The sequence below is a fragment of the Sinohyriopsis cumingii genome, chromosome 9, assembly GCF_028554795.1.
Source record: "Sinohyriopsis cumingii isolate HCF-2022 chromosome 9, ASM2855479v2, whole genome shotgun sequence".
NCBI classification, from domain to species: Eukaryota; Metazoa; Mollusca; class Bivalvia; order Unionida; family Unionidae; genus Sinohyriopsis; species Sinohyriopsis cumingii.
Window position 1 is genome coordinate 93,540,930 of NC_142969.1, and position 16,119 is coordinate 93,557,048.

At 33.1% G+C, this 16,119-nt stretch overlaps 1 protein-coding gene across 1 annotated transcript in view; it reads left to right on the forward strand.

The window, feature by feature from the left end:
* LOC149792265 (mediator of RNA polymerase II transcription subunit 14-like) overlaps window positions 1–16,119 on the forward strand; it is a 107,931-nt gene that overhangs the window by 2,712 nt on the left and 89,100 nt on the right. Inside the window, exons 2-8 of the mRNA XM_089970795.1 lie at window positions 1,805–1,955; window positions 5,096–5,122; window positions 7,797–7,902; window positions 9,068–9,162; window positions 12,898–12,976; window positions 13,617–13,746; window positions 14,681–14,721. Coding sequence (XP_089826921.1) covers window positions 1,825–1,955; window positions 5,096–5,122; window positions 7,797–7,902; window positions 9,068–9,162; window positions 12,898–12,976; window positions 13,617–13,746; window positions 14,681–14,721 — 609 coding nt within the window. The 5' untranslated portion in view covers window positions 1,805–1,824. The remainder of the gene's footprint in view (window positions 1–1,804; window positions 1,956–5,095; window positions 5,123–7,796; window positions 7,903–9,067; window positions 9,163–12,897; window positions 12,977–13,616; window positions 13,747–14,680; window positions 14,722–16,119) is intronic.

Sequence of the window (16,119 nt, forward strand, 5' to 3'; positions counted from 1 at the left end):
CAATCTAAATATAAAAAGATAGATTTATTTTTGCTACTTACCTGGATCTGCAGTTAAAATTTTTGTCATAAATCAGCTAAATCCATGTGGATTAGCAGTAGTACAAGTGTATAGACACAAATGAAATTGATTAATTATTTTTGCATAACACTCACTTTAACTAGTCTACATGTCTTCATTAACTTTCAGGAATAGTTGTAAAGTCCACAAATGATGCTAGTTGTAGTATCCTTGACCTACCATTGTTCGTCCCTTAATGACAGTCAGGTGCAACATGTTTTTAAGTTTAACAAAACCCCTATTTTATATATTTTGCAGTCATATAACATCAAACAGTTACATTGATACAATCTTTTTTCTTATAATACTTGGTGCCAATTATTATCAATTTAGATTGTCCGCTATATGTAGTATACAAATAGAATGAATCTGTGACAAGTGGTTTCACATTCAAGAACCCCATCTGTTTTCTTGGAACTGTTTCATGAAAAATTAATGCAAATACATGTATTACTATATTTCATTAGATTTTATTTCAATGCCATTAAATAACAAAGATTTCCCTTATATTTAAATACTTCACTGAAAAATTTCATTCTGTAGTTGTCCATTTTTATTTATTTTTTTCCTAACAGGGTGTAAGAAATTCATGTTATGGTAACCAAGTTTTTGTGTTGCCTTTGCCATGATAGAAATATCTGTCCTGGGTTTTCTGCTAATAAAAAGTCCAGTAAACAAACATGTGAGCAGTGGCCCTGACTCAAACAGCTAATACTCACTTCCGGGCCACAGACTTGAGGCAAAAATATCATTTGTTAAACTGGACATTTATATTGTGCTTTCTTTTATTGAATTGTGACATGTATTAAAATTGTATTTAGTAAAATGTTTCTTAATCAGTACTTACTGTCACTGTCAACAAAAGGTATTGACCTAGTTAATGTCATCAGGATCTCAAAGCAAGTGCGTTTAAGTCACAAGAAAAATGGTGCACAAACCATGGACAGGCACAAAGTTAGGACAGTCTAGCTTGAAATATAAACATTGATTCTTAAATAGGTCGTGCAAGAAAGGAGAGAAGTATTATTATATAGTACGTGTATGACAAGTAAATTGTAAGCGACCATGCAAGCCCTTGTGATGATGAATAAATGCACACACGACACTAGGCTCAGATTGTAAATCATTATTCTATGTCTCGATCTGAACTTGGAATACTTTTTTTTTAAATGGGTACCTGGTTGTTCATTTTATTATCCAAGTTGTTATCAACGGGCAGGTATCTGAGTACCCAGGTACTCATTGGCATCTTTAAAACTCGTATTCAGTTAAACCTATTTATAAGTTACAAATGAGTGTTACTTAATAATTAGGTAACTTCACAATTCAAATGTCATTATGCAAATAGACTCCATATAAACTTAAAAAGAACTGTGAATAGAGGATATATATATATATATATATATATATATATATATATATATATTACATGTATTTTTCCTTCTTGAATTTCAAACTTGAAAACTGGCCCAACTATAAGGACCTGTCTGTTATGGGTGACCACCTGTCTAGGTTAGCCACTATTGCTGGCAGAAGGTGAAGTCCCTCAAGAGAGGTTTTACTGTATTATTTCCTGCCATTTCAGTATGATGTTTTTTAAACTTATTTTATGTTAAGTTTTCATATTTTACAGGAGTTAAATGATGCTAGAAAATCATTTACTCACTGCATGAATGACTAATGCAGTATGAAATGATTTTCTTTCCCTATTTAAATATCAATATTTCTTCCTTTTCTTTTATAGTGTAACTTACTGTTGTGAAGATGCCACCAATTGACAATCAAATGCCAATGCATCCTGGGACTCAGGGTGGAGGAGGGACAATATCTCTGTCAACATTAATTGACTACATCATCCAGCGAACCTACCATGAGCTGATTGTCCTCTCAGAACTGTAAGAATGTTTTTCATTGAAATCCTTGACTAACAGTCAACCTCACTTACACTTGATTTTGTTTAATAAATACTTTCTTGAAAATATGAAAAAGTATAGTAAAATATGTTCATATTCAGAAAAATATTTGGATTATGCAGTTATTGCCATTTATGAGATTTTGAAGTACTATATATATATATATATATATATATATATATATATATATATATATATATATATATATATATATATACACTCATAAGTTGAGTCAGACTGCTAACAGTGATATTGATCTACTGTAGAATTATGCATCTGCAGATCAGGGTCTGTATTGTTTGTTCTACTGATTATTCCTAACAAACTGCAAAGGCTGAGATCTGCTGGCAAATCTGGGTCTGTGCAGTTTGCAGTTGGACTTGTTTTATAAATGGGTGTATGTGGTAGTGCTTTTATACTTGCATTACTGTATGCATTTCACTCTTGCACCATCTATGATAGAAACTTCAAATGTTCCCAGTAATGGTAACCAAAATAATCACCGGTAGAACCATATCAAACAGTTAAAATTGAAGCTAGAAATATTTTTAATCAGAAACATATTTTGCTTACTTGTTAGAGATAACTGATGACAAAAAACGATTGCAGTTTGTACTGTCTTACATCCAGTTAGATTCCTCATTAATTCAAGGTTCCAAAGAAACCTATAGTAATTTGGGTCTTAAAGGATGAGAGAAAACCACTAGCACATTCAGTGCTGGGACTCTTGTCATACAGATCATGCCAGGAGGCTCCTTTTTTAGTCATCTGTGTACCAAAGCCTAGATTAGTCATATTTATCAGCTGTACTAGTGAATGGAAGAACCAGTTAAACCCCTTATGCAATTGTTCATTGCTTGGGTTGCTTCATGTGTTTAAGTTAAACTGAATACATTACCACTTTTATTTGCTTTATTCCTAAAGATGTTGAAATAACTACAGCAATAGTTAGCTACACACAGATTTATTCAAAAAAGATAATATCAGACAAATACATCTTTTGATGCTCACTGGAATGAACCAAAAAATTGGTTTGGAAAAATCATGCACCTAATAAGCCTTCTAGTGACATGCAAAGAAAGATAGAAAGAAGGAAGAAAGAGTTATGCAATGTTTATAATACATATTTGTGTTTATATCTTGACAAAGTCAATAATGCTATGATTATGACATTTTTTCAAGAGTGACATGGACACAAGTTTATTCAAAAGACTCATTCTTTGAAAAACTGCCATAGTTTCTACAATCTGAAGTAATCCTTTAATTTGAACATTTGCAGTGAAAAGTCTTTCATTTTTATAAAAATTGTTTCTCTCCTTGAAAAGGCCATGAATTTTGTTGAAAAGCAGTTATAAAGAATGTTAAAACAGTAAAATATTTTGCTTTTTCTATTAAGATTTTAAAAATTTACATATGGTTTATATAAAAAAAATGAATACATAAAATGGTGGAATTATATGGTGGATCAAAATGGCAGATAACACTGGTAGTAAGCAAAAGTAAAGTATTGACAATTAAGTTTCAGTTTTCATAAATCAAAATACCTCTTGAAATATTTTGAAGTCATTTAAAAAAAAAGGAAAGAGCCATATTTATCATATCTGTACTGAAGAAAACAAATTGCAAAATTGTAAATTAATTTTTTTACTTTGAAAAAGTGGGTGGAGCGTGAATGTAGTACATACTCATTATGTTGCTTTGTACTATTGATTTGCTTCTAGCAGACTGCATTGACCCAGATCTTCAGGCACATTATGCGTAGACAGATATGGGTCTATGCAGTCTGCATTTGGACTTGTACAGTAATTTATTCTGTTGTAGACAATGCAGAAAATTTCCTTTTATTGTACACAATGAAAAATACTTATGTACTGATTTATTTTTTGTTGGTCAGTACTTACATATTTGCATATAAAAATAAAATTTCATTGGCTTCTTTCTCACACCCGTCTCTCATTTTGTGGAAGTAAAAGCCACTTCTTCCATTTTCATGAGTGATGATTTTCAGTCCAGATTGGCTACATATTTTCCCAGATGGCTGCAAAATGTTGTACAAAACTAATGCCCCATATTTATAAGTAATCTGTTAAGATTACCCCAAAAACTTAGATTATTTATGTCATTTGGGCTGCTGTTGCAAATTGTTTTGTGGGAACCTGGTTCAATAGATAATTGGGCTTGTAGTATAAATGTAATTTTAAATTGAAAAGACTGATAATTGTTGTTGTGATGAGAGATTTTCATTTTCACTGGTTTGAAATGTTGCTTTATCATATAAAATGTTGAATATTTAAAAATTACAATAAAATGTCAATTGTCCAGTGCTGATTATTAGATTATTTGCTCATATGAACCTCTACCATGTCTCCTGAATTTATTTATTACGTTGCACATGTATCTACAAATAAAATAAACTTCAGTGAACATGTATATAAAAATAAATTCCTGATTACAGTGCCAAAATAGATCAGAGTAACCGAAATCAGAAAATGTCTTGATCGAAAATGCTGTGATACATTTATAACTGCAGTGGTATTATAAATAGCAAAATTATCTTTTTAATGTAAATAAATACAATTAGGCATGATGGCAGCATTCGGGGATGGACAGAGAAAGTATATTCATACACATAGCGCTGCTATGACATTATGTAATTTATTGCTTGGAAATACCAAGGTAATCAGGCAGGATTAAAGATTCATAACCATTCAACCAAAGGAATTCTGCAGTCCAAGTGTATATAAGTAAGGGTCTACCAGCTAGAACTGGTGACTTAACAGGTTTTACTAATAAATCACCTACCAGCACAAGTGTGAATAGAATTTACTCTGAAAATGTTGTAGTTTTCAATTTTTTAAAGATTTATTTTGATTAGTACCCTTTGACATTTATTTATAGTCTACCTTGGTCTACTCCATTATGCAATGGCAGATCTGGGTCTGCATTTTTGCAAGAGGACTCAATTTATAAGAGAGTATGTATGGTAGTTAAAACCCATGTCAAGTTTTGGGTCTTAATGCAGTTGTATGAAGTGTACACATCATGAATTTGCATGTAAGTGCAAAGCATTGTGTTTAAGATACCATACCAATAGTTTAATATTTTTTTCAATTATATTGCAGCTTGCCAAGGAAAACAGATATGGAAAGGTATTAACTTTTAAAATTGTCAAGATATTTTGTCTGCCATGACATATCCATAATATTTTCATAAAATATTACCTTTAATTTTATAAAATGAAGCCAGCTTTTACATTGACATAATTGTGTTTGGGTCTCCCATTTAAACATTTTATTTTATTACCTAAAAAAAGCTGTCAACCAAAAAGAAAAATGTTGTATCAATTATATTTAAGTATAATGCAGTACTTTTGATGTGATTTACTGTATTAATGCCCCAGTATTTTTTGAACTCCTAAAATACTTTTTGACTCTCTTAAAATAAATGTAATATTTTTATTTATCCCCTTGGTAGGTAAAACAGGAGGTTATAGCTATTGTCCATTTGTCTGTCTGTCAGTAAACATTTAGCTTCCAGATCATAATTCTTGCTCTGATCAAAATATTTTTATGGCGCTTGCCAGTCATATTAGACTTGTGGTTCCAATGTGCCTTTTTCTATTCAGAACTCGTCAGTTTCATTGTTTGTATTGTTTTGTCTGTTTTTTGTCCATCCTTCCATCCATTATCTGTACCTTAATTTCTTGAGCATAAAAAAAATATTTGTACAAGGTAATACAGGAGGTTATTGCTGTTTTCCATCAGTTTGTCTGTAAACATTTTGTTTCCAGATCATAATTCTTGATCTGATCAAAATATTTTTATGGTGCTTGCCAATCATATTAGACTTGTGGTTCCGATGTACCTTTTCCTATTTAGAACTCGTCAGTTTCAATGTTTGTTTTGTTTATGTCTGGGTATCTTTTTGTCCATCCATTCATTATCTTTACTTTATTTCTTAAGCATTAAGAAAAATTTGTACAGGGTATAATTTTGAAACTTGGTACATCTCAAGGACTTGTGCAGTTATACATAATTGTTTAGTTTAAATATTATTTCCAAGTACCTGTCCATCCATTTGTCTTCTCTCTAGTGTCCAGATCATGACTTTTAAACTGGCACACATGTTAGACTAGTGGTCCAGATATGCCCTTTACTACATACAAGACCGTGTTGTGTTTTTGTCCAATTCTCTGCCCATCCAGTAATCCATCAATCTGTTATCCACATTGTAGCTCACCTGGCTGTAAGGTCAAGCAAACATGGTATGACCTGGCATAAGGTTGGCGCAAGTTATGTGCGAGCAGAGTGCCATTTTCAGAAGGGCACCAAATTGAAGAAGAAAAAGGGTGCAAATATTTTACAAGGGAGCTAACCTTTGTTTTTTCTTCATATGAAAATTCTTTTATTTGGTCATAACTTACATCAGTGTATTAAAAGCTTTCTTATCAGCAAATATTTGAATGATGAGGGTGGGGTGCCACATGTCTGTTTTGCACAGGGTATTGTATTGCCTCATGCCAATCCTGCCCTGCATACATCATATGTCTTTCATTGGTTAGTTGTCAGCAGTTGTTTGTTGACACTCTGGAGTACATATTTCTGATCCATTTTCAAACCTGGAATTTGGACTTATATGGTTGTTATCCCTGTCACAATCATTAATGAGTGAGATCCATGCTTGTATATGTGGTGATCTTACATATGATTGGCTTACGTGCTACCACTATGGACATCACATTTTAGATCCAGTTTTTGTCAGACTTGGAATAGATGCTTATATCATTAAGATCTTTGACATGTTTGAAAATTAGCAAGATCCTGGTGGTGTAGTGATCTTTTCTCTGGTTGGCTGAAATTGTTACCACTCTGGAGGCTGTATTTCTGATCCAGTTTTGATCTGAGTTGAGATATGTGCTTATGTCATTAAGATCTCAAAAAAGTTGGATAATGAATGAGATGTGTGCATATTAATTAGAAATTCTGGCATCTAATTCTTTGATCCTGTTACCACTCTCAGATTTTGATTAAATTTTAAATATGGGCTTTATTATATCATCAAAATATTGGAAAAGTTCAATTGGACTAGTGAACTGCCTTTTGCTATACAAAAATTCTTCAATTTCAAATATTATTTTTTTTTCTTCTATCTTTTATATCTATGTTTCACACCACATAAGATATTTTTTAGGAACATGTCATACATATTAGATGAATAGCCCAGATGTGCCTTTTTTATTCACAATCATTCAGAGTGTAACTTGCAGACCATTCAGTTTCTGAATTTGGTACACATATCAGACTGGTCTATGTTTTTCTGTTCACAATTATTCAGTTTCAATATTTAATAAAAATGTTTTTATCCATATTTTTGTTTATCTATCCAACTATCCTTTTATTGATGCTTTTGATTCCGTAACTCTCAAAATGTTCATTCTCAGAAGACATTTTTATGTTATCATGTAAACAAATTGTAGCATAAGTAACATGTCAGTTGAGTGCTGCACCATACGGTTCTATCATGTTTAAGTCATGACACTTTTTTTGTATCAACAGAAAGCCATGGCAATTTCTTTTTAAGTTCCAGATTATTTTGTCATTTGTATATATGCATGTTGCAAGACATTTAATGAGAAAACTTTTGAAGAATTATTCCAGTGTTTTTAAACCTTTGTTGTAAATTTTGTTTTTCTTCATATACATTGATAATTGCTCATGCTTCCACGAAAATAATATTTCATGATCGTTTAAAAATACTGTCAAGGTACACACTCCAAATACATTTATTTTCTGTATGATACCTATAATGCATTTTCTCTTGCAGGAAAATTGAGATTGTACAGTTTGCCCAAAGAACCAGGCAATTGTTCATTCGCCTGCTGGCATTAGTAAAGTGGGCTAGCAGTGCCAGTAAAGTGGACAAATGTGGGGTAATTGTTACATAATAAATACAGGAAATTGGATACAAACTGTTTGGCAAACATTTAAATGGACAAAACAAATACATGTTCTGAAATCATTCTCAAAAGTTGGATTCTCATATTTTGATGCATGTTGCCCGGGTAAGAGTTGTTTCATAATGTACACAATGCAATGGAAAGATAAGGGTTATTTTCACCATGTGCATATTAAAATTTTTTGGTAAGAATTATTTCATGATGTACACAATATAAGTATGGATTATTTCAAGATATACACAAAATAGGTGAGGGATGTTTTTTTTTTATAGGATTTTTAGAATAGATGTGTGGGGTATGGGTTATTTCAGGATGTACTTAATACAAGTTTGGGGTATGGGTTATTTCATGATGTATATAATGCAAGTTTGGAGTATCGATTATTTAATGACATACATAATACAAATATGGGTAAAGAATATTTGATGATATACACAACACAAGTTTGGGGTGATGGTTATTTCAGGATGTAAACAATACAAGTTTGGGGTAAGTAAGTTCATTGTGTGGATGATACAAGTTTGGGGTATGGGTTATTTCAGGATGTAAACAATGCAAGTTTGGGGTAAGGTTACAATATACAATACAAGTGTGGGGTAAGTAAATTCATTATGTGGATGATACAAGTTTGGGGTAAGGGTTATTTCAGGGTGTAAACAATATAAGTTTGGGGTAAGGTTACAATATACAATACAAGTGTGTTGTAAGTCAGTTAATGATGTGCATGATACAAATTTGGGAAATGGTTATTTCAGGATATAAAGAATATTAATTTGGGATATGGTTACAATATACAATACAAGTGTGGAGTAAGAGGTATTTCATGATGTATATACTAGAGTTTAAGAATCAAGATTGATATCACCTCAAAATGATATTCATAGGTAGTTAAATTTTCCTTGTTTATCCTACCTCTTTGTAAAGATTGACATAAAAAGGAGAAAGTGGCAACATTGACAAAAATACATTAATTCTCAATTTCTCCAGACCCTATTTCTCTTTAACTCGCCACATATCTAATGACTTGCTCCTAGTAATGTTAATATCTCCATCAGTATGTAGTTTGTGATGTTTTAAAAGTAGCATAAAAATTAATTATTTTCTAATGTGCATTTTATTTGCCTTTTTTTCCACCCAGGAAATATGTAACTTTTTGGAGCAGCAGTCAATGTGGTTTGTGGAGACAGCAGATGGTCTGGCAAAGATGGCAAGAGAAACTCTCATTAATGCCAGGTAATTTATCTGTGATGTGCAAGAAACAAAATGCAAATTTATATGAAGATGTTTTTATCTGTAATAGTTATTATATTACAGCTTTTGCTTCATAGTTTTATCAGTTTTATGCTTATTTTACTTCAGACAGTATTACAGTTTGACTCTCTTTTTGTCTATTACACTTCTACCAATGACTTACTCAAATTTGACTCTCTTTATCTATTACACTTCTACCAATGACTTACTCAAATTTGATTCTCTTTTTGTCTATTACACTTCTACCAATGACTTACTCAAATTTGATTCTCTTTTTGTCTATTACACTTCTACCTATGACTTACTCAAATTTGACTCTCTTTTTGTCTATTACACTTCTACCAATGACTTACTCAAATTTGACTCTCTTTTTGTCTATTACACTTCTACCAATGACTTACTCAAATTTGACTCTCATTTTGTCTATTACACTTCTACCAATGACTTACTCAGATTTGACTCTTTATCTATTACACTTCTACCAATGACTTACTCAAATTTGATTCTCTTTTTGTCTATTACACTTCTACCAATGACTTACTCAAATTTGATTCTCTTTTTGTCTGTTACACTTCTACCTATGACTTACTCAAATTTGATTCTCTTTTTGTCTATTACACTTCTACCAATGACTTACTCACCTTGCACACATAGTTACAGCTGAGTACAAGTACAATGCAGCTAAACTTGGCTGACAATGATTTATTTTATTTTAAACCAACCTTCGCATCATCATTTAAAACTCTATCATTTCCAGGGTCAAGATGTTGGTTGTAGATGTCAATTCCATGTCATTTTAGTTTTATTGGCATGAATTATATTGATTTTAATGATCCTGTAGGTATTCCTATTTTTGTTTAGGACAAATTAATCAGTCTTTGTCCATGGGATTCAACTCTTTCATCCTGATTAGATACTTGGCATGAAGTTTATTGAGCAAATACGGTTTTCACTACAGTGAATCAATTTTTCTCAAAAATACATTCTTTATTTGTCTCAGTATGCTTTTGGTTCTAAATTAAGGTGGTGTCTATCTGACTTTTATTTCGCTTTCATGGTGACCATTTTGAAAATCTTGCTATTGTTGATCTTACAGCCAGTATGACTTGCAACAGCTAATTTGAAAATCTTGTTATTGCTCAGAAGTATTATACATGGTTTCAGTATTTAGCAGTTAAATTATCTTGAGTTCCAGTAAATTCGTTTCAGCCAGTAGAGCCTTAGTCCCTCATATGGACTCCTGTTGTTTGTATTCAGTCTAACCTTTTTTATAATGTATGCTGTTGAATTCAATGCAGGTTAATATATCACGACCCTTTTGTAGACATAGTTTAAACCTTTTGTCTATTTTCATTACATATTGTTTGTTATATGTACCTCCAGCCAATGTAGCAGCAGCACAAGTTGATAATAAGGGATTTGGTCCACAGTCCTACAAAAGAATGGAAAAACAAAAGAAATGCACAAAAATAAAAATATTCAGAAATTGTTTAATGTTGTTCTGAGCTTTCATCCCAACACATAGTCAGTAACAAGTAGGGTGGAGGATCCCCATGGCCTCTCAGCCATTCAAGATTCCTCAGACTTTGCCATCAGCTACTGTTACGTCCAGTCAGTGTTTGGTTTTGAATAGCTTGCCAACTTTTCATTTGCTGCTTGAATCCCAGATGATACTTGTCAGTAAGACCATGTCATAAATGTTGGATTATGGGGATATCCTTTCATGCTTGCCTGTGTTACAGCTACCGACATTGGCTTGATGAGAGAGCATTGACTAGGGTTTGATTGAAGAGATCATTGGTATGATGTCTCCTACTGAGTGCCCCCCACCCCAAGGCATCATTGGGTGCAAATGATGAGTACAATCATCTTTCCTTCCATCAGCTCTAAGAATCCATTAGGGTGTTAGACATTCTCAGGGAAATTCAGATGTTACTCAGGCTGTTTAAACATGTAAGATACCAGGTTTTCCAGCCATGTCCAGACAGACTTTTCACATTTTGCTAATGTTGAAAGGAGATCAACCTTTCAACTGGGTTGAAAATTGCACAAACTAGGTCTTCAGCTTGAAGATGTATGAGGGAAAATCGTTTGTCTTTCACACTGGTGTAAGGACAGCTCTGTTGTTCCCATGCTGGTATATTCTGCAATTGGCAGTTTTCTTTCTCCACTTCTTTGAGGAGAAATTAGCTAATTTCAGTTAAGGGGTATCACTTCATGATACGTGACACTTTCAGACATCATGGGAGAGCAGACAGAGATCATTTTACCCTCTGACATGTTATCAAACATTCACCTGAACTTGCCCCAGTTACTCACATTGGTGCCCAGATGGACCATATCTTTAGTTCTTACATTTCTCACATTGGTCTCCAGATGGTGTCACTTAAGTTCTTACAGGGCTCAGTTGCTGAACATACAAACCTTTGGTCAGAATATTGCTGAATTTGCTTATCATACAAGACATGCTCATCATATTAGCCTCTCTTCAGCTTGCATTGTCTCAATTATATTTAGGTATTGTGCAATAAATTTGATGAAAATAGCACAAATTTGGAACTGTCTTTTTGAGCCTCACATTACAAAGCAACTGTCCGATCTTAGACGTTTTGAAGTTCTAGAGTGGCAGACACAGTCTGCTTTCTGCAGCTTTTCTCTCTGAGATTTAGCTTGGTAATAATGAGAGCTTAATCTGGTGGTTCCCGTGGTCACTTGTCTTGACATCAGCAGACCTTGTTGATGCCAGTGGTCCCTGTGGCAGTTGTCTTGACATCCAGCAGACCTTGTTGATACCAGTGCAACCTTTTCACAGGCATTGGTTTAAAGTTTTCACTGGATTTGTTTGGAAATTATCTTTGGTAAGAAAATGGGATACATTTCTCATGGCCTTTTGACTCAAGCTCCACTGCATCACCTGCTGTTAGTAGTAATCTCCTGGTTGTGCTGCCATTTGTTAAGAGAACAGTTTTATTCTTCACCCATATGCAATGTTCTTCAAGGACATACAAAGGTTAGAGGAAAATAAATTAAATATTTAGCTTCAAAATGAATAGATTTGACAGATTCAGAAATTTTACATGTACCCATAAGACCACTCCGGTGGCCTAGTGGTTAGAGTGTCTGCCTCAGATGAGGGAAGTCATGGGTTCGATCCCCGGTCAAGTCATACCAAAGACTTGCAAAATGGTACTAACAGCTGCCTCGCTTGGCGCTCAGCATTAAGAGGTTAGTGTTAGGACTGTTCAGCCTGGTGTCAGGATAATGTGACTGGGTGGGACATCATGCTACATGTCTGCAGAATGATGCCCCAGTGCTAGACATCACTATAACCTGTCACACTGCAGACATCGTAGCGATGACTGAATTTTTTTAAAAGCTACGTTAAAAATCCAAATCAGACACACACACACACACAAATGTACCTATACGATATCACTCACCCCTACCCTGAATATCTTAATGTAGTTCTTTATGCATGTGAAGTAAAATTTTATTTATGAAATACTTTTTTGTGTGAAAATAACCTTTCAGTATTATTTTAATATATAGATCAATTGCGCAGATGTTTTTCAAATGTAATATCAAGCACAGTTGCTATTAATTAATCAGTATTTGTACATTTTCAGCACTTAAGCATATTGTCAGCTCATATTTATTCTTGAATAAGTTATTGCAATGAATTAATTAAATTAGTATTCATTTTCAATATTCTTTTAGGTTGCCCAACTTCTCCCTTCTTTGCGCTATTGATGTTCTGACACTGGGAACTTATCCAAGGTTGCCAGCATGTATCAGGGTAAGTCAGCCAGCATGTATCAGGGTTAGTCTGTATGTATTGGGGTAAGTAGCCTCCATGTATCAGGGTAAATCAGCTGGCATGTATCAGGGTAAGTCAGCCAGCATGTATCACTGTGAGTAGCCTGCATGTAAGTGAAATGCAGACTCTTGTGTTCAACAAAACATGAAAAGTCTTGTGCCACCTGATTGAAAATAAGTAACTTTTACAATATTTAAATCTCAAAAGGCAAGGTTTGTAAGTGCTAAAAAAACATTACCTGATTTTAATTTTTAGTCATGATGGAAAAGCAGGACTGTTGTAGCTAATTTTCCCATGGAGTTGTGTGTATTGATTCCATTATATGCAGTGTCTCTGGATGTTTGTATTATTTTAATAAGAAACTCAGAACTTGCTTTCAGTTACACTTTAGCAAAGTGCTGTACCAACATTGACCTGAAAGTATAAAGTTAAAGGAGGTGGGACTTATATCCATATTAATAAACTGGAAATGTATAAAAAGATAACAGATCTTGTGAAGCCCACTCCTTTTTTCCTTTTGATTCCATTGCTTTTCGCTGAACTAAATGTGAAACATTTTAAACAAAAAGCATTTATAATATGTAAATTTATAAAGTTACCTACCTTGATTTGTTTGTAGGACAAGATTGTACCTCCTGACCCTATCACCCCTAGTGAGAAGCAGCAGACACTTCAGAGGTTGGATCAGGTCATTCAGTACAGACTGGTCTCGATGGAGCTTCCCCCACTAATGAGGAAACTAACAATAGGTGGGTATACCTCTTTGTTGATTATATTGAATGATGACAAAGTTTTTCAATTAATTTCAATCTTTGTTAATGATCTGATGTAATACTTGCATATCACATAACAAGGCCATCAATTAATGCAAAGTTGTGGAACATATTTATTTACCCTTCAGTCTTTTGTGGTTTCTTAAAATTTAATACCCAATTAAAAATAATTACTTACCTTAAGCAACTGATGATGAATATATCTTAAAATGGAAAAGTATCTAATTTGTTTACTGATTTCATTGTTTAACAAATAAAAATCAAATATGTGAGATATCAGTATTATTATATCAGTAAATAGACTGGTTCCTAGCTGTAATCTGTTGGTCCTGACTCTTTTTGGAGAGACCGGGTTAATATAAAAAAGAAGAATAGTCACTGTACTATGACAAGGCAGAAATAATAATGTTGACATCGTACATGTTTGATTTTCAAATACGAGGTTATGAAATCAGTTTTAAACGAGTAACTCATCTGTGAATATATTCAGAAAAGTTATTTGTTCAGGGAAAGCAATGATTATTTATTATTCATTTGACAACTTGATACAAAAAATTGAATCACAGTGGAGTCATCAAGCCTATAGACATGAAATTGTATAACCTTACTTACTGCAGCAAGTAGCATATGATGTAAGATGGTATTGAACTCTTTTCATTGATATATTAAGTACTAAAAGTTAAGTTACAATACGTAGATCACTTGTCTCCAAAAGTAAAAGTGTCGTACATTTAAATCCATTTTGGTTCATGCATGTACACAAAGATTGGCATTTATTCCTATACCAGTTCTTTTCCTAAAGAAATAAAAAAATAAAAAAGACTGCTTTGTACCATGAAAAGGTATTTTGCATGTATTTTATTACAAATTTTTATATATTAATTTCTCAAATATGTTCTTTTCATTTCAGAAAATGGCAGAGTAAAATTCATAGTAGAACATGAATTTCAGGTAAGTTATACTTTACTGGTGGAGTGTTTTATTCATGCATTGTATAAAATTAATGCAAAGTAAAAGTGTTAGGGTTTATTTTTTTTCGTCAGTAAACCTGTGCATGGATCATAAAGAAGTACTGATATAGTGAACCATTTTTGAGAATAGGAGAGATGCATTTCTTCAGAAAAGCCAAGAAGTTTTCTAAGAATCATTTTAACACGGAAAATAACGTTTTATTGTCATTGTTACATAGTCCTCCACAAAATGCTACAAATTCTGTTAAAAGTGCCTAGAGCATTCTCATTATTTTAACATTATTAAAATATTGACTTCCAAGTATGACATTATTAATCTTATTCTAAAACATAATGAGATAATTGTAAACTTAGTAGTGTCATTATGTCCTTATAGAGTTAATTATGCATCATGTACATATAATAATCCCTATGCAACCTTGATAGAGTTGATTCTGCTACTGTGTATATATATATATATATATATATATATATATATATATATATATATATATATATATATATATATATATATATGCAGCGATATGTACCTATAATAATCTCCATGTAGCCCCTATGGAGTTGATGCTGCAACAAGTATATATAATTAACCCCTTGTAGCCATGTAGACCCTATAGAGTTTATGCTGCAACTGTATAATAGTTATCCCCATGTAGCTCCTATTGAGTTGATGCTGCAACATGTACATATAATTATCCCTATGTAGCCCCTATGGAATTGATGCTGTAACATATACATATAATTATCCCTATGTAGCCCTAATAGAGTTGATGCTGCAACATATACAAATAATTATCCCCATTTTAATTACTTTCATGTATCCTTTGTTTCATCCTAAACTGCTGGATGGAACTTCATCAAGCTTTGTACATAGTTTGCATGATGCTCTTTTGCAAGATGGATGTAGTTTTGGGCCTTCCCCTGAGGTCATTGGGCAGGGTCTAATATGCCAAAGTTGCCCATGTGATGTGTACATATTTTCCCCATGTGATAACCATTCATGGGTGGCTTCTCTTTTTTAGGCTTTTAGGCCACTCCCCTTGGATTCATGGGAGGGCTTTATAAGTCAAATATACAAAAACAGCCCAAGTTATGCATAAAAAGGCTCCCAGTGTGATATAAGTTTTAGTTTCCTCTACATAGATACCTGGAAGGATGTCAGGTGTAAAAAAAAAATTAAAACATTATAGTGATTTAAAAAAATCAAATCAAACTTGATACATACAGTCATTGCACAAAGACTTGTGTAAAAGATTTTGCATTGTGCTTCTGTGTCAAAGTTGGGTGGTGCAGTGAGTGGTGGAATATGTATTTAAAATATGCAGATGGCCTAGTGGTTAGAGCATCCACCTCAGATGCGATAGGTCATGGGTTCAAT